The following is a 24622-nucleotide window of genomic DNA, read 5'->3' on the forward strand; positions in this document are numbered from 1 at the left end:
GAACAAAGGCAGGCCGGGGGTGATGTGTTTCTCTCCAGCCTACCCTCATTATATGGGTGAAAACACACAGTCTCTTTATCACAGCTTTGGAGTCTCTAAGGATAAAAAAAAAAAAAAAAAAATCAATATCTTGAGCTTTCCCTCAGAGTCAATGATTACAATGCCCTATATTAAAGAACATTTTGTAAATAATTATTAAAAACAACAGCAATAGAAAATACTAGCTTCCTGTGTTGCCTTCTTTCAATCACTTTTAAGGTATCCGCTGTGGGTTTTTAAGCCTACAGTTTCATAGTTTAATGTGCACATCAAAGAGAAAATCCTGGAAGAAAACTTTTTACAGGCTGTTCTATTTGAAGAATCAAAATGCTAGGATGCAAAGGTTCTCCGTTACCAATTGCTACAATCCGTTGGCTGACACTCCCATGAATTTGCCAAGCAGTCAGGTTGAAACACAACAGAAAATCATAGAGAACACTTCCAGACCACAACTCAAATTCTTGGATTTTGGTTTTAGTTCCAGGCAAAAATGTTCACTTTAAATACTCTTCAGGGGATCCAAGAATGTCTGAATTGTAGAAAATTTAGAAAACACAGTTTGCAGAAAGGAACTGCATTTGTATTTGCTTATGTTATGAGGAGCCTGTATCTCTAATAGTCCAGGGGTTTGCAGAACTGAGCTAGGGCTCTGGAAGTGCAAGGATAAGGGGTGATCTTAATCGCTACCAGCTGCTTTGTAACTGGGTGGGACCCAGACTGCGAGGGCGCAAGCGATGGCTTTAACCTGCAGGTCCCACATCCCTCCCCAACCACCTGCAGAAGAAGCCAAAGTGACTTCCCAGGAAGCAGCTGGGAGCAATCAAAAGGAGAGATGCCCTGAGATTTGGATCACTCTGTGCCACTGGCCTCCTAATTCATTCCCACTTCGAATTTGGCCTGCATCAGACAAGAGTGCAGGGCACACCAATGACCCCAGAGAACCTGGCAGGAAAATGAAACCCAACTGCTACTTTATCAAGGGCCACACCTGGTACAAGATAAGAAATCTGCCTGATCAAAGCCAGTGCGTGTGACTTCCCTGCTCCAAACACTGAGAATGAGCAGACTCTGGGTGATGATAACCATCAAATCCATTGGCCCCTGGGGATTCCTCTGACGATTTTTCTTAGTACCCAAACAGGTATTCCAGTTAGGTATAAGGTGTGAGCCACCATCCTTGGAAAATGAGACAAAAATCATCTTCCATAAAGAAACCCTTGAAAAGTTACCAAGACCAGGATTAAAACAATCTACAAATTTGTGATTAAGCAGTAGAAGAACTTAAAATGACCTCATTCTTAAGTAATGGGAAAGAATAAGCAGCACAAGGCCAAAGGGGTTAATAGGCTAGTATTTAGGGCTCTTCCCCTAAAAATAGGCAGATGCAACTCCAAGAGAAACACAGCCACCAAAATGTGACTCTTCAACTTAAGAAAGAGCAGGGAAGAGTTAAAAGGATGACATTCAGTTAAAAATAACTGATTGGCCACATGTACTTAATACATCTTCCTCTCAAGAATCAACTAAGTAACAGAAGAATGAAAAAAGGTACAAACTCAAAGCAAAGAGAATGAAAAGGAGGACATCAGAAGAGAAGAGTTTCTGGCAAATTTACAGAGGAATGGTAAATGGTGACATAGGTGAAGGAAACCACAGCACGGAGAGTCCAGGGAAGGAGCCCTTCTGCCCCTCGGAGCTCAAAAATGCAAACCATGGAAGGGCCAGATCTAGCTTGGGGCTGGAAGCAGGGCACTTCATTGAAAGTCTGCATGGGAAGGATCCAGCCTCCTCTCTACCCACCCAGAGCAGGGAGCAGGATCATACTGGTGCTGTGGTTTTCAGCACCTTTTTGAAAAACTTGGCAGATCATCCTCCATATTGCTCCTGAGACATCTAGTCATGTTTGAAATGTATTCTATGTAAAGATTAGAATCAGAGAATGTGAGAGTTTGAAAGGACCTCAGTGCTCACCCAGTCCAGTGCACCTATTTTGCCAGGTGAGGAAGTTGAAGTTCGAATAACTTGCCCACGGTTAGCCGGCAGTGGCATCTAGACTCAGGCCTCCAGACTTTCTATACCCTGTGCTTCCCCCCTAGAGTCAGTGTGTGTGCGTGTGCGCCAAGGGAGGGGGTCTCAGATGTGACTCCGTCCCCATCCACAGTGGGGCAGAGGTACCTTCTGAACGGTGAATGCAGGTGTGTTGATTGTCACTCAGGAAAAACCCCTCCTTGCAGCAGCACTCATAGCTCCCCATGACGTTGACACAGGTGTGCTGGCAGCCGCCATTGTTCTCCAGGCATTCATCCACATCTGGAGGGAGAGAGGGATTAGCTTCTGCTTTGGTGACTGTTTCAAATGTCCCACCTCACCCAGCAGCTCAGGGGCCCTGCTAAGCAAAGATGAGGTCCCTCTTCATGTCCCTGCACCACAGAAGCTTTCTGCATCAAAGCCAGTGAGGTCCACAGACAATTACCCAGTCCTTATGGGTCTGGGGCTCACTTGGCCAGGACCACCACATGGACACAAGATCAATTAGCTCAGTAAATATTTGTTGAATACCTTCTCCTTCCAAAGCATGGTGCTAGAGGAGACAGCAAAATATAGATAAGGAAGATAAAACTCCTTCCCTCAGCCAGGTGTGGTGGCTCACGCCTATAATCCCAGCACTTTGGGAGGCTGAAGCAGGTGGATCACTTGAGGTCAGGAATTCAAGACTAGCCTGGCCAACATGGTGAAACCCCGTCTCTGTTAAAAACACAAAAATTAGCTGGGCATGGTGGCACATGCCTGTAATCCCAGCTATTTGGGAGGCTGAGGCAGGAGAATCACTTGAACCCGGCAGGTGGAGGTTGCAGTGAACCGAGATCATGCCATTGCACTCCAGCATGGGCCTCAGAGTGAAACTCCATCTAAAAAAAAAAAAAAAAATCCTTCTCTCTAGGAGCATGCACTTCAGCAAGAGACAAGTATACAAATGATTCTAATATAAGGTAAAAGCTGGTGCAAAGGAAAGAAATCACATCTGGTCGTCGGGTATCAGGATGAATCAAGGATAAGCTAATAAAAGATGGGCCCTTAGAATTGTCCAATTATAAATCAGGAGAGAAGCGATTATAGGTGGAAGACAGCGTGAGCAGTAGCGCAAAGGCTGGGAGGCATGGAGAACATTCAGATACCAGTAGGTCAGCCCATTTGGCTAGAGCATAGGGCACATAGAGGGAGGTTACAGGAGATACAGCTGGGAGGACAGACTGTGGTCACACTGCGGGATCCTGAACACCAGGCAAAGAAGTGCGTACTTAATTTGGGAAGCAGCTGGCAACCACTAGAGTAGGGGAGAGTCTGGCCTTTCACTTTGAGAAATACAAGGCGGCGGCTGAGAGCAGGACAGAGGGAGGGGAAGAATGGGCAGTCTGGGAGTCCAGCTTCACACATGCATCTGCAACAGCCACAGCTAGCACAGGGAGGAGGCAGAGGAGATGGCAGGAGTCCCAAGAGCCTCTAGGGAAGGAGCCAGCAGAGAGGTCAGGAGGGAGGAAGCCTTCTGCCACACTGTCAGGGTGGCCTTAGGGGGCCTTCCTCCCACTCTGCCTGTGATACCCTGTGCACAGCTATATTGATACACTTACTGACTTGCAGCCTCAAAATCCTTTACTCATCTACCTCTACTAGACTGCAAACTCCTTGAGGACAGAGATTTTTATTTCAATTAGCACAGCCCTGGAAGACAGCAGGTGCTCATTAACTATTCAATGCATGAACAAACAAGCAGGAGAGGATAGCATCACCCGAGTCAAAGAAGAGAAACTTCCAGAAAAGTTTCAGACAATAAAGGCTCAAAGGCTGATATAAAAGCAATTTATTTTCTCCAGTCTAATTTCTCATGTGCCAATCACTAGCTCCTGTGTGTATCCATAATAATAATAATAATAACACCTCACATTTAAATATCTGTTATCTGGTTTCAAGCTTCAGATCTTATAGTCATCTGTCCTCCCACACTACTGAGCAGATGTCTGACTAAACTGATGGGACTCAAGCCATCGCTTGAAGCCTAACAAACTTGCCCTTGTCTATGCCAAAGGGTGAAGGAAGCACATTCCAGAGGATGAGCTGTGCTGGAATACACCTGGCTTAGGTGTTCCACAGCAAGACTCAAGGTGAGTAGGAGAGGTCAGTCTCCCTGAACACCAACTCCTGGATTGGCTGGGAGTAAAGGTGTGCTCCCCTCTGAGCTGCCACACCCCCATCCCACGTTTAACCCCCAATTTCTTTTCTCCAAAGCAATCAGAAGTGTGTCATTTAGCTGGCCGATGCTCTCTGGTTGGATAAATACAAAAGTGTGTGTCCATGTACGCGGATATCTATCACTAAGCTGGTGAGCTTCTCCAGACCATAAAACAGTGGTTCCCAACCCTGGCTATGTGTCAGAACCCTGATGCCTGGATGCCACCTCCAGAGATACTGACAGAGCCAGTCTTGGATGAAGTCTAGGTGATGGTGTTTTTTAAGCTTCTCAGGTGATTCCAGTGTGCGGCCAGGGTTGAGAACCACTGCTACAAAGCCAAATAGCTATGATGAGATCCCAGATACTCCAAAAATATAAACTGAATGCAGATGGGGTGAGCTGTATAGAAGAGCTGCCTTTCGTTTTTCAGACTTGCAGGCATTCAGGATCTTGAAGTGCTCTGTGTTTAGTGCCAAAGCTAAGTGGTGTTTGTACCTTGTGTCTTCTAGCTAATATATTTGTGGCTAATGTGTGGTTAGGAGGCTGAGGAGATTGAAGGGGTCATCCCAGAGAACTCAGGAGACATTAGGGCTCTGAGCTTCTTTCTTGCCACTTTCAGCCCTTTCAAGTCTGAATGGTGGGGAAGTGTCTATGTGTGCTGGTCCTACTCTTCTAAATGTACTTCATTTTCTTGTTCCTTCCTTTTAAAGAGTCCTTACCCCCTTCAGAAATACTCAGTAGATGCTCAAGGTCTCTCCACAAGGCAGATCCTTGCTACTGAGTCCACAAAGAGATCCCACAGAGGGGAAATGGAGATACTCTGTGTTAATAATATCTGTGTTATTGGCAAAGGCAAGAAAAGACTCTGCCTTCAGGGTTTCCAAGCAGGCCGATACTCAGAGCCGCCCACCAGCCCTGGCCCAGATTCCTAGCCCCTGGATGTTTCTTGCTCTTAGGAACCTCATCCTTCTCCCCGACCCCGGGCTGTGGATTACGGCACCACAGTAATGACGAAGTCTGCCATCAGATATGCATCCTCCAAATACCCTTGTTGACAAATCAAAGGGAAATTTCCCCCCGAAAATGGGGAAAAAAAAAAAAAAAGCAACCCATGTGGTATGCCTCCCAACAAATCACATACTGAAAGTGATTTCATTTGTCTGAGTTTTTAATTAATATTGATTCCTGCTCTTATGATTGTCTTTCAAATATGCCTTTTTGTGGTACTCACTGCCTAGAAGGTTACTGGTTCCCTCGCCTGCAATCAAGTCTTACTGACAGCTGCAGGCTTGGAAAGTCACGTGATGTGTCACCCAAAGCCTGATCTCTCACACAGGGCACAGACAGGAAATAACAGAGTCCATCAGGATGGAGCTCCAGGTGACACTGACGTGGGATAAAGGTCATATGAGGGTTAAGTCCCAAATGGAAATAACCTCTCCTCCACTCCAGAGCCCCAACACGCAACACACAAGTTCTGCCTGGACTTTTTCTAGTTCCTTTTATGCATATCTCAAAGCATTTAATCAAAGGGCCATTCCTACCACACTATAAGGGGGTGTCCAAATCGCTGTCCCCACAGAGCCAGGGCCTGGCTCCACCGCTCCTTAGTTGGCCAAGTAGACCTCAGCAGGTTATCCATACGAAGGGTCGTGAGTGTCAAAGGACGCTGATGCCATATTTTCCCGTGATGTTCTCCTGTACAACTAATACCAGCCTTAAAAAGCAAACCACAAATACCTACCTGGCAGGAGTGCTGCAGCCTCTAAGACTATCCAACACTCAACCCCATGCAGTTGCTAGTTGCTTCTAAGTTCTGTTTTATTCCTGGCATAAGGAATGAATGTAAACAGCACTCTTTGTAGTCTCTAACTCAGGGACTCAAACTCCAACAGATGTTTCTGTTTTGTGGAATACTAGGAAGATGTTCATGGAAGATTTCTGTTTTAGTTTCTCTCTTTTTCAAGAAAAAAAGGGGGGTCTAGCTGGCTGTAACCCCAGCACACATTTGGAGTCTTCAGGACAAGGAGTTTTTCCAAATTCTAAAATAGAAACACTTACAACATTGAAAAAAAATGGTTATAAGTCAGGACTCTCAACACAAGACCAAAGATCTTAAAAGGTGACAAGTCAATGCTAGAAAGTCAATAAATAGTAATGACAATGTCACCCATCTCCTTGGACTAACAGAAGATTTATGTTATGAATGATCACATAAAACTAAAACATTTTACCTCATTTTCTATCACGGAGTCTGACTTCCAAGGAAGCAGAAAACACAAGGCTCTGAGCCCGTTTTTGTCTTCATGAGGAGGTCTTCACCAAGGGAAAGCAAGGGGTGGGAGAGCGAAGGAGAATTGCCATTTCCAAATGCCTTCCTTACCAAGACAATTATGACCATCATGAGCCAACATGAAGCCATCAAAACAAGTGCAACGATAATTGCCTGGAATATTCAAACAGTCATGGACACAGCCTCCATTGAGCTCATTTCCACATTCATCGATGTCTGAGGAATAAAACAGAAGTAAACCAGACAGGTGCTATTTCTTTGATGTGAAAACATATGCACTTACCTTTTAACCAGCCATTCCACTTCCAGGAATCTACCTGAAAATACATCTCTAACAATAGGAAAACAAATATGCACAAGGTTATTCACTGCAGTGTTATTTCTAATGACAAAATACTGGAAACAAACTAAGTTTCCATACATAGAAGAATAGTTTAATAAATTATGGTACCTCTACTCCATGGACTACCATGCAGCTATTTAAAAAAAAAAAGAGAGAGAATGAGGAAGATCTCTATGAACTGATTTGGAGTAATTTCTAGGATATACTATTAAATGAAAAAAATAAAAATTAAAAGAGTATCTGTAATATGTTATCTTCATGTAAGAAATAAGAAGATATAAAACACACACAATTTCAGGATACTTTTTGCAGGACTTGACAAGCTTACCGTAAAATTTATATGGAAATACAGAAGACTTAGAAGAGCAAAAACAATTTTGAAAAAGGCAAACAAATTTGGGGGACTTTAACTTACTATAAACCTACAGTTATCAAGACAGCATGGTACAGGCATAAAGACAGATGTATAGATCAATGGAACAGAACTAAGAGTCCACAAATAAATCCTTCTACTTATGGCCACTTCATTCTAAACAAAAGTACTAAGGTAATCCATTGGGATAAATGCTTGCCTTTTCAACAAATGGCACTGGGCTAATTGGATATCCATATTCAAAAAGATGATTTTAGACCCTTATCTTATCCCATACACAAAAATCAACTCAAAATGGATCAGGGATCCAAATGTAAGCATTAACAATATAAAGCTTTTCAGAAAAAATATGTGAGAAAACTCTTTAAGATATTGGGATGGCTGGGCATGATGTTTGGGTGCACTTTGGGAGCCTAAGCCAGGAGGATCAGTTGAGCCCAGGAGTTGCTGACCTGGGCAACATAGTGAGACCCCCATCGCTACAAAAAATAAACAAAATTAGCCGGGTGTGGTGGTGCACGCCTGTAGTCCCAGCTGCTTGGGAGGCTGAGGCAGGAGGACTGCCTGAGCCCAGGACATTGAGACTGCAGTGAGCCAAGATCGCACCACTGTCCTCCAGCCTGGGTGACAGAGCAAGACCCTATCTCAAAAAAAAAAAGGAGAAAAAGAGAAAAATCTTTAGGACATTGGATGAGGTTAAAATTTCTTTGATATGATACCAAACACACAATCACAATTTTTTAAATTAATAAACTGGAGTTTATCAAAATTAAGAACTTTTGCTTTTCAAACGGTATCGTTAAGAAAATGAAGACAAGCCACAGATTGGTAGAAAATATTTGCAAATCACATACCTTATGAAGAACTGAAAAAGAACTCTTACAACTCAATAAGAAAATAAACAGCCTAATTTTAAAATGGGCAAAATATTCGAATAGACATCTCAGCTATGATGATATGCAAATGGCCAATAAGCACATGAAAAAATGCTCAACATCATTAGTTATTAGGGAAATGCAAATTAAAACCACAATGAGATACCATTTCACACTCACTAGAATGGTAATAATTAAAAAGACAGACAATAACAAATGTTGACAAGGATGTGGAGAAATGGGAACACATACATTGTTGATAGGATGTTGATGGGTATGTAAAATGGCATAGCCACTTTGCACAACAGTTTGGCAGTATCTTTTCTTTTCTTTCTGTAAATGTACAGTTGGATATAATTAAAACAATCATAATGTTGTGAAATCATCACCACCATTCATCTCCCTAACTCTTTTTATCTGAATTGAAACTCTATGCCCATTTAACAATAACTCCTCATTTCCTCTTCCCTCTCTCTCCTCAGGCCCCGACAACCACCATTCTACTTTCTGACTCTATGATTTTGACTACTCTAAGTATCTCGTATATGTAGAATCAAACACTATTTGTCTTTTTGTGACTGGCTTGTTTCACTTAGCATAATGTTCTCAAGATTCCACCATGTTGTAGCATGTGACAGGATTTCCTTTTTTAAGGCCAATATTCCATTATATCACGTCTGTAATCTCAGCCACTTGGGAGGCTGACATGAGAGGATCACTTGAGCCCAGGAGTTTGAGACTAGCCTGAGCAACATAGCAAGATCCCATCTCAAAACATAAAAACCAAAGCCATTATTTTGTACATAACACATTTTGCTTATCTGCTCATCTGTCAATGGACACTTGGGTTGCTTCCACCTCTTGGTCACTGTGAATAATGCTACGAGCATGGGCATACAAACATCTCCTCAAGACCCTGCTTTCCACTCTTGGGTATATACCCAGAAGGGGAATTGCTGGGTCCTATGGTAATTTTATTTTTAATTTTTTTTAGGAACTTCCACACTGTTTTCCACAGTGGCTACACCATTTTACATTCCCACCAATAGTGCACAAAGCTTCCAATTTTTCCACATCCTCACCAACATTTATTATTTTCTATTTTTTTGATAGTAACCATCCTAATGGATATGAATAGTATCTCCCATTTGTAGTTTTGATTTGCATTTCCCTAATCATTAGAGATGTTGAACATCTTTTCATGGGCTTGTTGTCTATTTGCATATCATCTTAGCTGAAATGTCTGTTCAAATATTTTGCCCATTTCTTAATTGGGTATTTGATTTTTAGTGTTGAACATTAAGAATTCTCTACATATTCTGGATATTAATCCCTTATCAGATATATGATTTGCAAATATTTTCACCTATTCTGTGAGTTGCCTTTATATTCTGTTGATATTGTCTTTTGATGTACAAAACTTTAAAATTTTCATGAAGTCTAATTTGTCTACTTTATCTTTTGTTGTATGTGGCTTTGGTGTGATATCCAAGAAATTATCTCTTTGGCAGTTTCTTAAAAAGTTAAACACAAATACCCAGCAATCCCACTCTTAGGTATATACCCAGAAGAAATGAAAATATATGTCTATACAAAGGCTTTCATGCAAGTATTCACAGCAGTATTATTTATAATAGCCCCAGAGTAGAAAAAACCAAAATGCCTATTAACTGATAAATGGGCCAAAAAAAAAAAAAAGGTATATTCATTCAATAGAATACTATTCAATGATAAAAATGAATGAAATGCTGATATAAGCTACCACATGGACAAACCTCAAAAGCATTTTGCTAAGTGAAAGAATCCAACACAAAAGATAGCATATTGTATGATTCCACTTACATGAAATGTCCAGAAAAGGCAGATATACAGATACAGAGAGTAGATTACTGGTTGCTTGAGGTTGGGACTGGGAATGAGGATTCGCTGTACAAGAACATGAGGAATACTACTGAGATGAGGAAAATATTTGTATTATGGTGATGGTTGCACAATTCAGCTGATTTACTAAAAATCACTGACTTGTACAATTAAAATTGGTGAATATTATAGTATGTTAATTACACCTCAGTAAAGTTGTTAAAAAGAAAGCATACATTTATCTGCTTACAGTGCAAAATAAATATAGAAAGGAAAAACCAGAAACTACAGAGGTTGGTGACCCACAGGGCACGGGGAAAGGGTGGAAAGAATGAGGAGGGGAACAGGAATAAGAAGGGAGCGACACTTCTCTGAGTATACCTTTTGGTATATTTTTGACTCTTGGAACCATGGTGATGTTTTACATATATGCATGCATACATACATACGTACATATAATCTATGTGTATGTATGTATACGTTACTTGTATGTATTAATTGTATGTTTATTAATACATACAATACATACAAGTAACGTATACATACACATAGATTATATGTATACAATTAATACACACAAGTAACATATACATACATACACATAGATTAATATGTATACAATTAATTGTATACATACAATTAATAGATGTTTAAGGAATAAGGGAAATGCATGGAAGGAGGGGATGGAAGTGAATAAAAATGGAATACAAAAAGAAACAAATGAACCTAATGTATTATAAACTAATAGCATAACCATACTGAAGGGGACGGGGAAGAAAAGTATTGCCCTAAATAACACTGTGAAAAACAACACCTTGCTTGGATGCTTTAAGGCTAAAAACAAAAATAGCTGCATGCTATAGATTCTAGTAAATATTGTACTCTAGTTAGCAAATCTGCTTTACTCACAGGGTTATGGACTCGTAATTCTGTGAATACTTTACCTGTGTATTAGGACTGAACAAAGAGGTAAACACATTACAGATAATGAGCGCCAGATTTCTCACTGTTGGAGAAAGTTACAAATAAGCGAAGACAGAATAGAATGAATCTTGTGGTATTGGTTTGGAATCCAAAGTATCAGTGTAACTAATTGTTTTTAATATGTATACAGATGAATAAATAAAAGGAATAAATATAGATATATGTATATGTGTGGGTGAGTATGCATACATGTATTTCCCAGCTAGGAATGATGACACCCCAGTAGCAATGACAACACCAAGCATCCAGATCTTGGCTTCTATAGACCACTTCCCAGTAAAAGGAATCAGAGTTCCTTGGAGAAGTGGTTGATTCCAGGCCTAGGCAGGAGAAGCTATAAGATGAGCATATTGTTGTACCAGAAAGTTAGGAAGTCCTCAAAAAAGGGATGTCAAAATGACACAGTTGACAATGTGGGGGGGAGCTTCCAATGGCTAAAGCAAACAATTTGAGCCAAAAATAAATATAGATGTAATAAAGTAAATATGCATGAGTACATAGTGGTATAAATTAATAAATAAGTGGGGAAGAGGGAGAGATCTTCCTTACAGAATAATTTCAATTAATAGATGTTTAAGGAATTCAAGAAATGCAAAATTACCAGGAGACACACATTGCAGGCAAAATCCACAGTTGGATGCTAACATCAGTAGATGAAGACTTGAGGAGAAACAGGATATTGGCCTCAAAGTATCTCCCCTAAGAAATGTATCTATTGCAAAGGGCCAAAAAAAAAAAAAAAAAAAAAAAGTAATTTTGCAGCAGAGAAACCCAGTGAATACCATCTTGCTCAGGCAATCAAGATTAACATCATCAGGAATGGGGCATGTTGACGTCATGTGCCCATGATGTGCTACGCTGAAAAGGACACAACAGCACCTCTGCAGCAGCCAGGGCAAAAATTCATCACCTCAGTTTTATCATGAAAAAATACAAGACATTCTCTAATATCAATTATTGTTTTTTGAGACAGTGTCTCATTTTGTTACCCAGGCTGGAGTGCAGTGGTTCCATCATAGCTCACTGCAAACTCCTGGGTTCAAGTGATCCACCTGCCTCGGCCTCCTGAGTAGCAGGGACTACAGGCACACACCACTACACCAGCAATTTTTTTTTTTTTTTAGAGACAGGCATCTCGCTATGTTGCCCAGGCTTGTCTCACACTCCTAGCCTCATGTAAGCCTCCCCACTTGGCATCTCAAAGCGTTTGGATTACAAGCATGAGCCACTGCACCTGGTCTCATATCAATTCTTATAATGACATAACACAAATGAAGTGAGCAGTATTCATCAAAAATGTCAATGTCAGGAAAGACTGAGGAACTGTCACGGACTGGAGGAGAAAAGAGACACAACTGCTAAATCTAATGTGGGACTTCACTTGGATTCTGAAACAGAAAAAGAATGGTAGGGGAAAATGGTGAAATTTGAATAAAGTTTGTAGTTTACTTAATAGCATTATGCAAGTGTTGATTTCCTGGTTTTGATAATTGTACTATAGTTATGTAAGTTGCTAACATTAGGGTAAGATGAATGAAGGGCCTATATATACACATATGAACTCTGCACTATTTTTGCAACTTTTCTGAAATCTAAAATTATTTCCAAATAAAAAGTTTTTAAAAAATAAAAATACAGGCTGGGTGCGCTGGTTCATGCCTGTAATCCCAGAACTTTGGGAGGCCAAGGCAGGCAGATCACGAAGTCAGGAGATAGAGACCATCGTGGCTAAACACAGTGAAACCCGTCTTTACTAAAAATACAAAAAATTAGCCGGGCGTGGTGGCGGGCGCCTGTAGTCCCAGCTACTCAGGAGGCTAAGGCAGGAGAATCGCTTGAACCTGGGAGGCGGAGGTTGCAGTGAGCCAAGATCACGCCACTGTACTCCAGCCTGGGTGACAAAGAGAGACTCTGTCTCAAAAATTAAAAAATTAAAAAAGAAAAGAAAAGAAAAATACAGTATCTTGTACAAAGACCAACTTTAGATTCATCCCTGTTAAACTTGATTCAATCTCTTTCTTCTTTTTTTTTTTTTTTTTAAGACAGAGTGTCTTGCTCTGTTGCCCAGGTGGAGTGCAGTGGAGCAATCACAGCTCACCGCAACCTCCACTTCCTGGGCTCAAGTGATCCTCCCACCTCAGCCTCTGGAGTAGCTGGTACTACAGGCACGCACCACTACACTCAGCTAATTATTTTGACTTTTAGTAGAGAGAAGGTCTCACTATGTTGCTCAGGCTGGTCTTAAACTCTTGAGTTCAAGGTATCCTCCTGCCTCAGCTGCCCAAAGTGCTAGGATTACAAGCATGAGCCAATTCAGTTCCTCAAACTGAGAAGTAAGAACCATATAATAAATAAGCAAATAAGCAAAGATCATTTAGAATAAAAGATCATCTAAAGCAACGTCTGAATCACATTATTTTTAAACCCACTTATTCAGGGCTCACACATTTCTCCAACATTTTGGCAGAAGAAAACTTTATGGAGGATAAAATTCTAGCTACTCTGAGTAAACCTGGTCCTCATCCCTAAACTTAAATATGAGTAGTGAAGCTGGCAATAATCACAACCCAAATAATACCATAGGTTGGTCCCAAGAGGCTTACAAATTAATAGGCCAAGAAATGGATAAAGGAGTTACATCTTTGTATATCTACATCTTTGAATCCTTACAATCCTCATTTCCTCTCCTTTTCCTTCTTGGGAGAAAATTTCCATTTCTGTAGTCCTATACCAAGAAATCCAAACTAAGAGGGACACCCTGGCCAGGCGCGGTGGCTCACGCCTGTAATCCCACCTGGGAGACCGAGGTAGGTGGATTATCTGAGGTCAGGAGTTTGAGATCAGCCTGGCCAACATGGTGAAACCCCATCTCTAATAAATACAAGAATTAGCCGGGCATGGTGGTGCATGCCTGTAATTCCAGCTACTAGGGAGGTTGAGGCAGGGAATTGCTTGAACCAGGGAGGTGGAGGTTGTAGTGTGGTGAGCCAAGATTGCACCACTGCACTCCAGCCTGGGTGACAGAGCAAGACTCCATCTCAAAAAAAAAAAAAAAAAAGAGGGACATCCTTACTTACTAGTATTGTAAATACCACAAATATTCAAAAGATCAAATTCTTCTAGGGTTTGGGTTCAAAATGACAGTACAAAGGATGTATGCTCACTGTTAACAATGACTATCTGTGGATAAATGGATGGGAGGCTCTTTAATTTTTTATTTTACACATTTTATATTATTTGACTTTTTATAACAATCACATATCATTTAAAAATAAATAAACATATATATATGGCACAATGCCAATCGTTAGTTATTTTAAACTAAATAATAGACTTTTAACAATCAACTATAAACTGTTAGCAATTCAATTTCATTTGAAATGTATCCAACTCAAAAGCCAAGAATAAGGAAACTCTTGCCAATTGTCATTTAACATCATTTACTAAAAGTGTACTTTATCTAAATAAAGTTAGTGGCATGGTTTTGTGCCACCAGAGAGCACACAGCAACTGGAGGACGTGAGTTATCCACATAGTAAAGAAGTGAATATTTTTTTCCAAAGCAGGGTACCAACATGGGTGAATTACAGTACAGCAAATAGAATATTTAATACCAAGAGTGTGTGGTATGGAGGAATCAGCAGATAAATGTTTTGGGGAGAGACAGCCTTTTGGCCTCCCATGAAATGGGGCGGGGGATGGGGAAGAGACAGAGAGAGAGAGAGAGAGAGCGCTACTTCATGGATGGATCCCCAATCCCACTTGCTATGCACCTGACCAGGAGCACACCTTCTGTGATGGGAACGGCGGGAGCCTCACTCCTCATGTGCCAAGGGGAGCTCCCTGAATGATTTCCTAAGGGATGTCACCAGATCCAAACTTGCCTGTCATAATCCCACCTGTTATTCATATTTGCTATCTATATTTTCTTTTGGTCTTCCCTTCCTTTGTAACAAAGTTCATTTTAAAAATCCCATCTCTTGTCTCAGCTATGCTAAGACAAGGAGATGAGTGGGTAGGGAGGATCGGATCATTGCTACAACACTGCAAAAGCATCTGACAGTCACTTACCTATTTGGTCATCTGTATATTCTGTATCTAGATATTTCATTTGCGGGTTTGTCTATTTGTTGGAAAAGACTTTGTGTCAAGGTGCTAGTGACTGAGCCCATCTTACACAATCACTTATTCAAAAATAAGAATGTTTATTGAGTGTCTACCACATACCAGATACCGCTGGGCATTACACACTGCTCCAATATTTAGAATCTTTATTACTCAGAGGCCACAGTATGAAACAGATTGGTTTGAAACATCAGGGTCTGAACACTAGGCCATTAAATGGCACTAGAATAGACACTCATTAAAAGTTTTCCTCCTCTTGTGGCTCACGCCTGTAATCCCAGCACTTTGGGAGGCCGAGGCCAGTGGGTTACCTGAGGTCAGGAGTTTGAGACCAGCCTGGCCAACATGGTGAAACCCCATCTCTCCTAAAAATGCAAAAATTAGCTGGACGTGGTGGCAGGCACCTGTAATCCCAGCTACTTGGGAGGCTGAGGCAGGAGATTTGCTTGGTCTCGCACTCCTGGCCGGGCATAAGGAGGCTTCAGTGAGCCGAGATCGCACCATTGCACTCCAGCCTGGGCGACAAGAGCAAAGCTCTGTCTCAAAAAAGTTTTCCTCCTCATCTAAAGAAGTTAATGTTTTTCAAAGTGGAAAGAGACTAGGAAGGAACTTTCTTACTCATTATGTAGCTTTAGATCCTGCAAGTATTCAAAAGATCAATTCCCGTGGGAGTTAAGCCCAAGTTCTAAAGAGTTTAAAACCTCTCGAAGAGGAAGGGGCCACCAACATACTTGTCAAGGTTGAGTCCAGGAGCAAGGAGGGATACTCAGAGATAAGTTCAGTGCTCCTCATCTAACTTCTTCCTGCACGGGATGACTATAGACAGTGGGATTTCTCACCCATCCAAAGAGGGACAGCAGCAGGCTGAGTAAATATGAGAAACGTGGGGCTGGAGACAGAGCTGGGAGTGAAGACCTGACTTTCTTTCACTTGCAGGCGAATAGTGTGATCATGGACACAAGTCCTCTGGCCCTCAATGTCCCCATCTGTAAAATGAGTAATAGGATTGGCCCAGAGCTGCCTGAACAGCCCAGTCAGCTCCAATGTGTCATGATTTCCATCTCCAGGGACAGCCTCGAGTGTCTACTCTCTGGCCAGCTCTGAACTTCACAGTTCATGATTCTAGTCCAGAATATAAAATGGCAGAGTCCAAACTACAGGTTCTCAGACCTGCAGCTCTATGGGCTAAAATGTCCCTCTGTACACATCTCTCCAGAGTGAACCTGTAACTCCAAACAAGGAAGGCCCTTGGTGTACTCTGAAGCTTGGCCTGTCGCAATGCCAAACATTGTGGCCAAAGCCATAGACAGGATGGAGCCTCCTGAGCTGGAAGGGAAGGGCAGGACTCTAGCACTCAGACTTCAGGGCAAAGGTACAAACTGCCCCAGGGAGGTGCAGGATCAGCCCTACTCTGGCAGGTATGGCTCTCCTGATCAGCATAGCTGTTTACTTTCTGCCCCAAAACTGAGTGGGACCCAAAGATACTAACACATCTCTTTTCTTTTCCAGAAGCTAGACAAAAGGACATTTCAGAGCCAGATAAAACTGTGTGAGCAACTCTGGGGAAGACCTAATGTTTCCAGTCCAAGATCTGAAAAGCATTTCAGAGAGCAGGTGATGTGATTCAGGGGCTGGGGAAAAGGGAGAGGAGGGGCAGCACTTTTACCAATGTTAAGTGGCCACTGCAAGAGCTAAGGAGGTAGGAGCTTCCCTGCAGTCCCCCCACATGGTCCCCAAGGCACTTACCCTCACACTCCCTGCCTTCCCCTTGGTAGCCAGGCTTGCAGGAGCACTTGTAGGAGGTGGGTGTGTTCTGACACAGGGCGTTGGCATGGCAGTCATCTAGCCCTTGGGCACACTCATCCACATCTGCAAAAGAGCACAGCTGACACCTGGTACAGGCTCCCAGGCCATGTGTGATCTGGCCTCGGTCCTGTCTGGCATCATCCCCACCAGCCCACCCCACTTCACTCCTCACAAGCTACAACTGCTTGGGATCCCTGGGATAAACCACACTGTTTCTGGGCCGCTGTTTCCAGGAACAGCCTGTACCCTCTATGTGAAATTACCCCCACCATCACCTACTGGCCTTCAGGACTTAACTCAAATCCACCTCCTCCAGGAAGCCTGCCATGACCCCCAGTGTAGGTGCCCTCACCAGTGCTAGTATATGTATGGCTTTGCATGGTACACATCAGGCAGGGTTAATGTTTTCCTTCCTCTCCACTAGACAATGTCTTGACAACAGACTGCATCTGTGCCCCTTATGCCAAGCCAGTGCAGTACCTGGCACGTGAGTAGGCAACAGTACATACATGTCTGCTAAAGGAGGAAAGGACCAAACGGACAGAAAAACTCTGAAAGCCAAGCAGCTGTCTGTCAGCTTTCTCAGGGCTTAGAGCAAGCTTGTCCAACACAGCCTGTGGGCTACATGCAGCCCAGGACAGCTTTGAACGCCGCCCAATGCAAATTCGTAAACTTTCTTAAAACATTATGAGTTTTTGTTTGTTTGTTTTGCTCATCAGCTATCGTTTGTGTTAGTATATTTTATGTGTGGCCCAAGAGAATTATTCTTCTTCCATTGTGGCCCAGGGAAGCCAAAAGATTGCACCCCGCTGGTTTGGAGTATCTGGGGGAAGCCTGCCCCGGGATTGGAGCAGATGTCATCCCAGGCTCTCAGATTCTGCGAAGCGGGGATGGTGTCCCCACGGCCGGCCCCCCGCACTCCCACCCCTGCCCATCGTCTCAACCTGGAAACCCGCCTTGGCAGAAGTGTGTCCTGGGTTGACACTACTCCAGGATGTTAATTAAAAACAAAAGCATTTTGAAAGTATTGCAAGTCCAGTTAGCACAGCACGTCAAGAGTCCTCTCTGGAAACCAGAGTTCTCTGCTGAAAACCTAGGCTTGTTGCTGCTTCAGGGTAATTCCCAGATGAGAACAGGCGCTGTTCCGCTGATAGAAATGTCTCTGGAGCCCACCCCGAAGCCAGCAGCAGAACTTCCTGGCCCCCAAAGAAAGAAAGGGCAAAGCTGCCACGGCCTCGCGGATGTGCCCGGCCCGGCCCTCAGTTTCCCCGCCTACACTGAGGCGCGGGACCCGGAGGCCCGGGACAGCACCCTCCTGCCTGCTCGCCGGTGACGGTCTGACTAGCAGGCGCTCTGGAGGCGTCCGGACCGGGCGGGAACTGTCAGCAGCTCCGGATCCGAGGCCGGGCCGCAGGACTCAGGGCCCCAGCAGTCGTGGCGCCTTGGCCAGGCCGGCGGGTGAGGTCCCCGGGGGAGCGGAGGTCGCCGCGGAGCTGCAGCCGCCAGCCTCGGGCCCCGCACGCCCGGCTCTGGCCCCGCAGGGGACCTAGACACCCTACCCGGCCCTGCCCACTGTGCCAGGTGCGCCCCCCGCGGCCGGACACTCACCCTCCGGCGGCCCAGCGGCACGGCGCCCGCCCGGCGGGACGGCCCCCGCCAGCAGCAGTGGTGGCAGCAGCAGCAGCAACACCGCCCGGGCCACCCCGGGACGGTTACAGCCCGCGACCCCCATGGATGGCTCAGCGGCTGCGGGCAGAGGCGGCGGAGTGCGGGCGGTGGTGGCGGCGGCGGCGGCGGCGGCGCGGGGAGGTGTGTGCGGGCGCCCAGCCCGCTGCCGCCGCCACCCCCGGCCCGGCCCCGCCCGCCCCCCGAGCCCCGGCCTCATTTTCACACGGTCCTTCCAGGGCCGGGGCGGGAGGCGCAGGCGGGGGCAGTGCCGCCCCGCCCGGCCTCCTCCCGACCCCTCCCCGGCCCCGGGCGGAGGGGGCGCGGCCCCGGTGGCCCGAGCGCTGCTGTCAGCCAGGCAGGGTCGGCAGCACCGTGCCCTGCGCCCCGCGCAGCCCAGGCCCCCAGACCGCTGCCCCCCGCAGCCCCGCTCCGCTCCAGCGCTCGGAGCCCTCCGTGCCCCGCCTGTTCCAGTGTCCTACAGCTCGACCCAGGCCTTCTTGTGAGGACAAACCACCTTTCTAGATTGAAATATTCGGGCGGAGGGCGCCCAGAAAGTGTTCAGTACAGTCCCCAAACCCCAAAGCTATCTTGGGGCTTTCCATGTGGGAGGTGGGAGTGGAAGGGAGTGGGGGTGACTTCCAATTCGGGAAAACAGCTGTTTGAATGGAGAAGGTGACCCTGGCTTCTCTGCCCACCCCAGCATACCCTCTGCACCCTTCTCCACACTGCCCAAACCCCAGGCCCTCTCGGATCCTCCATTCCACAGCCCGGAGGGCACTGGTCCACTTGTCCTACTGTGGGGCACGCTGGGCCTAGAATCCCTGCAAGCTACTTATGTATCTCTCAGGGCAGCCTAAGGGGAAGGGGGCTAGAGATCAAAGGTGAGCCACCAGGGACAACAGACAGCTCCGACTTTGCCCGGAGTACAGGTGGCAATTTATGATCACCTGAACTCATAAACATCAGGTCTGGCCAGTTGCAAATACAGGCAGTGCCTGACACCTGGCCCTCCATGCAAGACAGTCCTTGCAAGGGAACAGGTACACACAGGGTCTTCTCATATCACCCACGCCACGGAAGGCTGGAGCCCAGTACACTCAATATCACTCCAGGAACAAATATAGTAACAATTTCGAGAGGCAACTAAACATCACATTCAGGGATAGTAAAGTTCTTCACTGAGCTTCTTCGTATTTATTCAATTTTCTCCTGTGAATATATACATACACATATGTATATATGCACGCGCACGCGCACACACACACCATTCCTTTGGAGATCAGAAAAAAAAATAGATGTCACCAAAAAATCCCCACCTAGCTCATACACAAAAACACTTGTGTCTTCCTGGGGCCTATCCACAGCCCAGAGCTCCCAGCCTCTGCACCCTCAGCACCCATCGTTTGCCACCCCAGCCCCTGAACACGCCCACGGGGCCCAGGCTAAGCCCGCCTCTTTGGGCTGTGGCTAGTGCAGCTGCTTGATGGAGCTATCTGAGAAAACAACTTTTCTGTAGTTGTTTTTCTTTTGACCTTTTCAGTGAAGACAGGCAGGTTGCATCCCTCTTTCTGTCTGCACCTCCCTCCCACTCCCTTTTGTTTGGTGCTGAGAGAGACACTCAGCTATTTCTGGTCATAAGGGTGGTTTTTACACATTTGTAAATCTGCAGTTAGTGAAACGTTCTCTCTGCCTTTGTCTTTGTGTCCTTAATGGTAGCCATAAATTACTGCCTTCTTTTCTCTCCGCTGCATCAGGCTTCATTGCTTTTGAAATGATCAAAGTTATTTCTTTTAAAATCCAACTAGAAACTGCCCATTGTGTGGCACAGACCTCTTTAGCTCCAGCCAAAGCATATAAATACATAAAGCTGTCCATTAAACTCTGGGGGGAGCCTCCTACAGTGCCCTTGTGCCTGGTGAAGAAATCACACATGTGCTGTTCTTCCCCTTTACCTTTCCCTAACTTGATCTTTCAGTAAGGACACAAATTAATACTGATAAGACTCAGCGCCTTTTTGCCTAAGAGGGTCAGCTTTTGTCATGTTTTCCAGAAAAGTCCACCACTGGCACAGATCTCAAAAAATGTTCTGTATCCTATTTTGTTTGCCCTGACATCCTTACAAACATGCTTTCAGCTGTTGGCTCCGAGACTCCTGGGCAACCTTTCTGACACTTGAGATTAAAGTCAATATGGCTTACAACTGGGAATTTCCATAGGGGGAAGGCTCCAGGGGAAAACTGTGTCCAAATGTCAGTGTTTTTGGTGTCAGGAGGGACTTGGTTGGCTCTACTCTGGCTGTAGGCTGCCCTCTATTGGCCAGCTGAGGTCCCCACAAACTTCTCAGAAAGGCCTCAGACACCGTTCCTGGACTGAGGCTAAAGCTCCCTCTTCCTCTCCCTGTCTCCTTTCCACAGGCTGAGAGACCATGAACCAGGTCTCAAGGGTGCGGAGAGGCAGCCCAGCCAGCCCAGTCTCACTGGCGTGAGCCTCTGAGGAGGCGCAAGAAAGCCTGGTAGTGGCCGGCTGTGTGTACCCCTGAACTACACATAAGTAGGTGCCACTCTGCACTCACGGGACACCATTCAGTGCCCCCCAGCAGCCTCTGAAATGTGGACTGCTTCTCCCTGGTGGAAACTCTCCCTACCCTTGGTTGTCATTGTGGCAGGCAAACTCCTGGTTTTCCTCCTACCTCTCAGGAAATGCCTTCTCCACCATCTTCTAGGAATCCTCTTTCTACATCCTCTCCCTGGATGGTTTGCTCATTCCCTTGATTCCATAACATCAATCTCCAGCCTGGATTTATCCCCTTGGTTCAATCCCATGTATCCAGTTGCCTACTAGATACCACCTTGATCTCCCCTAGATCCCTCCAATTCATCATGTTCAAAAGGAAGTTCACGACCTAGAAGCAGCTTCTCTGCTCCTTCTCGAATCTCTGCCTGGTTCAGGCCACCTGCCTCCACCATGTCTATCAGAGTGACCCAGAAGTCCTACAAGGTGTCCACCTCTGGCCCCTAGGCCTTAAGCAGCCACTCCTACATGAGTGGGCCCAGTGCCCGTATCAGCTCCTGGAGCTTCTCCTGAGTAGGCAGCAGCAGCAGCTTCCAGGGTGGCCTGGGCACCTCCACGGGTCTGGGTGGACGCTTTGGTGGGGCCAGTGGTATGGGGGTCATCACAGCCATCATGGTTAGCCAGAACCTGCTGAGTCCCCTTGGAGGTGAACCCCAACATCCAGGCTGTGCACACCCAGGAGAAGGAGCAGATCAAGACCCTCTACAACAAGTTTGCCTCCTTCATCGAGAAGGTGCAGTCCCTGGAGCAGCAGAACAAGATGCTGGAGGCCAAGTGGAACCTCCTGCAGCAGCAGAAGACAGCTCAGAGCAACATGGACAGCATGTTCGAGAGCCACATCAACAACTTTCGGTGGCAGCTGGACACTCTGGGCCAGGAGAAGCTGAAGCTTGGCAACATGCAGGAGCTGGTGGAGGACTTCAAGAACAAGTATGAGGATGAGATCAATAAGAGTACGGAGATGGAGAATGAATTTGTCCTCATCGAGAAGGATGTGGCTGAAGCTAACATGAACAAGGTAGAGCTGGAGTCTCACCTGGAAGGGCTGACTGACGAGATCGACTTCCTCAGGCAGCTGTATGAAGAGGAGATCCGGGAGCTGCAGTCCCAGATCTCGGACACTTCTGTGGTGCTGTCCATGGACAACAGCTACTCCCTGGACATGGACAGCATCATCCCTGAGGTCAAGGCACAGTACAAGGAGATCACCAACCACAGCTGGGCTGAGGCTGAGGGCATGCACCAGATCAAGTATGAGGAGCTGCAGACGCTGGCTGGGAAGCACGGGAATGACCTGCATTATGCAAAGATGGAGCTCTCTGAGATTAACAGGAACATCAGCCAGCTCCAGGCTGAGACTGAGGGCCTCAAAGGCCAGAGGGCTTCCCTGGAGGCCGCCATCATAGATGCTGAGCAGTGTGGGGAGCTGGCTGTTAAGGATGCCAACACAAAGCTGTTGAGCTAGAGGCGCCCTGTAGTGGGCCAAGCGGGACATGGTGCGGCAGTTGTGCCATGGAGCACCAGGAGCTGAAGAACATCAAGCTGGCCCTGGACATCAAGATTACCACCTACAGGAAGCTTCTGGAGGGCAAGGAGAGCTGGCTGGGGTCTGGGATGCAGAACATGAGTATCCATCTGAAGACCACCAGTGGCTTCTCAGATGGGCTGAGCTCGGCCTATGGGCACCTCACAAGCCCTGGCCTCAGCTACAGCCTGGACTCCAGCTTTGGCTTTGGTGGAGGCTCAGCTCCTTCAGCCATGCCAGCTCCTCCAGGGCCGTGGTTGTGAAGAAGGTGGAAACACGACATGGGAAGCTGGTGTCCGAGTCCTCAGATGTCCTGCCCAAGTGAATGGCCACGGCAGCCCCTACCAGCCTGCCCCTGCTGCAGCTGCCCCAGGGCCTGTGGGGGAAGCCACTGTGCATTGGAGCACAGGAACAGGAGACCCACCTGAGGGTCAGCCCTAGCCCTCAGCCCACCTGCTGAGGGAGTTTACTGCCTGAGGCACCCCCCTTGCTCATGCTTCCAGCTACAAAACAATTCAATTGTTGCTTTTTTCCCCCCAAAATAAAACCTCAGCTAGCTCTGCCAACTGTCCAAAACAAACAAAAAAATGGAGCTCATCTTCCTCAAACCTGCTCCTTCTCAAGCGCTGTCTCCTTTAGACAAGAGCACCACCATCCTGTGAACGCCAAGTCAGAGGTTTGGTGGTCATCTGGGACTCCATGATATCCCTCCCCAGCACATCTGAACAATTACGAAAATTCTGCCTTCTTACTATCTCTTAAAACCATTCTCTTCCTCTGTGCCCATTGCCTGGGCTCAGGGATTCACCATCCCTCATCACCCCTGGGGGCTGTGTATCTATCTTTTTCCTCCTTCCTAACAGATACTCACCCCTCCTGCAGACAGCCCGTGTGCCTAGGAAGGAAGCTTCCCCATCTCTAACTTCAGGCTCTGGAGTTGACTTAAGACAACTGATATCATTCATTCCATTCCCCCTGCAACAGTCATTGGTTCAGGGATGAGCACGTGACGGCTTTCCAATGGGAACAAATCTCAGGCCCTTTGCTTGAAAGGCTGGAATGGAAAGGCTCTCTTTTCCTCTTTGGAATGTGGCTGTAATAAATGAGAAACTGTGGCAGCCATCTTAATACCTCCTTCCCTTGCCCAAAAGAGGGTAAGTCCAGAGAAACCCTGAGAAGCCAACCAGGAGACACTCTGGTTGCACCTAGTCTGCGATTTCTTACAGGTCTCTGTCTAGAATCTCATCCCGATTCAGCACATCTAACACAGTGGCTGCCAGAGTTAAATATAAGTTTCATCACATCATTCCCAGTCTTCCTCAGGCTAACATCCAAGCTCCCTTGGTACAATCACTCTGAAGAACTGTTCGGCAGTATCCACTAATATGGATCATGCATGCCCACTTTGCAGAATATACCCAAGAGAAATGAGTGTACATGTCCACCAAATTCATATACAAGAACATTCATAACGGCTGTATTTACACTAGCCCTAAACTGGAAATCACCCACACGTCCATCAACTAGATAATGAACAAATCATGGGATATTTGTTCAATGGAATACTACACCAAGCAACAAAACGAACAAACTCTGATACAGGCAACCACACAGAGGCATCTTACGAACATTAGGCCTAAAGAAGCCAGGTTAAAAAGGGTGTAAGTTGTATCATTTTGAGAGACAGGACTAGCCGGATTTCCTAGGCGGACTAAGAATTCCTAAACCTAGCTGGGGAAGGTGACCACACCCACCTTTAAACACAGGGCTGGTAACTCAGCTCACACCCAACCAATCAGGTAGTAAAGAGGGCTCACTAAAATACAAATCAGGCCAAAAGCCGGAAGTAAAGAAATAGTCAAATCATATATCTCCTGAGAGCACAGGGGGAGGGACAATGATCGGGATATAAATCCAGGGATTTGAGCAGGG

General features: G+C 45.7%; 1 protein-coding gene and 1 pseudogene across 10 annotated transcripts in view; one reads left to right on the top strand and one right to left on the bottom strand.

Moving 5' to 3' along the window:
• The window catches only part of SCUBE2 (signal peptide, CUB domain and EGF like domain containing 2), a 75433-nt gene extending 56674 nt beyond the window's left edge, over nt 1-18759 (bottom strand). For 9 of the 10 annotated variants that reach the window (XR_637478.4, XR_637479.4, XR_001894950.3 and 6 more), the window contains exons 1-4: nt 18535-18759; nt 16867-16989; nt 6651-6776; nt 2215-2349 (exon numbers count right to left, since the gene is read on the bottom strand). Coding sequence is in view for 7 of the 10 variants with exons in the window: in XM_009186627.4 (XP_009184891.1) it covers nt 2215-2349; nt 6651-6776; nt 16867-16989; nt 18535-18658 (508 nt within the window). In the remaining 3 variants the exon portion in view is untranslated. Of the gene's footprint in view, nt 1-2214; nt 2350-6501; nt 6777-16866; nt 16990-18534 lie in introns of all 10 variants that reach the window. The other variant, XM_009186631.4, reaches the window with a different exon arrangement.
• Nucleotides 18760-21364: 2605 nt separating this feature from the next.
• On the top strand, nt 21365-24174 carry LOC110741224 (annotated as a pseudogene).
• The last annotated feature ends 448 nt before the right edge of the window (nt 24175-24622 follow it).

The sequence above is a fragment of the Papio anubis genome, chromosome 12, assembly GCF_008728515.1.
Source record: "Papio anubis isolate 15944 chromosome 12, Panubis1.0, whole genome shotgun sequence".
NCBI classification, from domain to species: domain Eukaryota; kingdom Metazoa; phylum Chordata; class Mammalia; order Primates; family Cercopithecidae; genus Papio; species Papio anubis.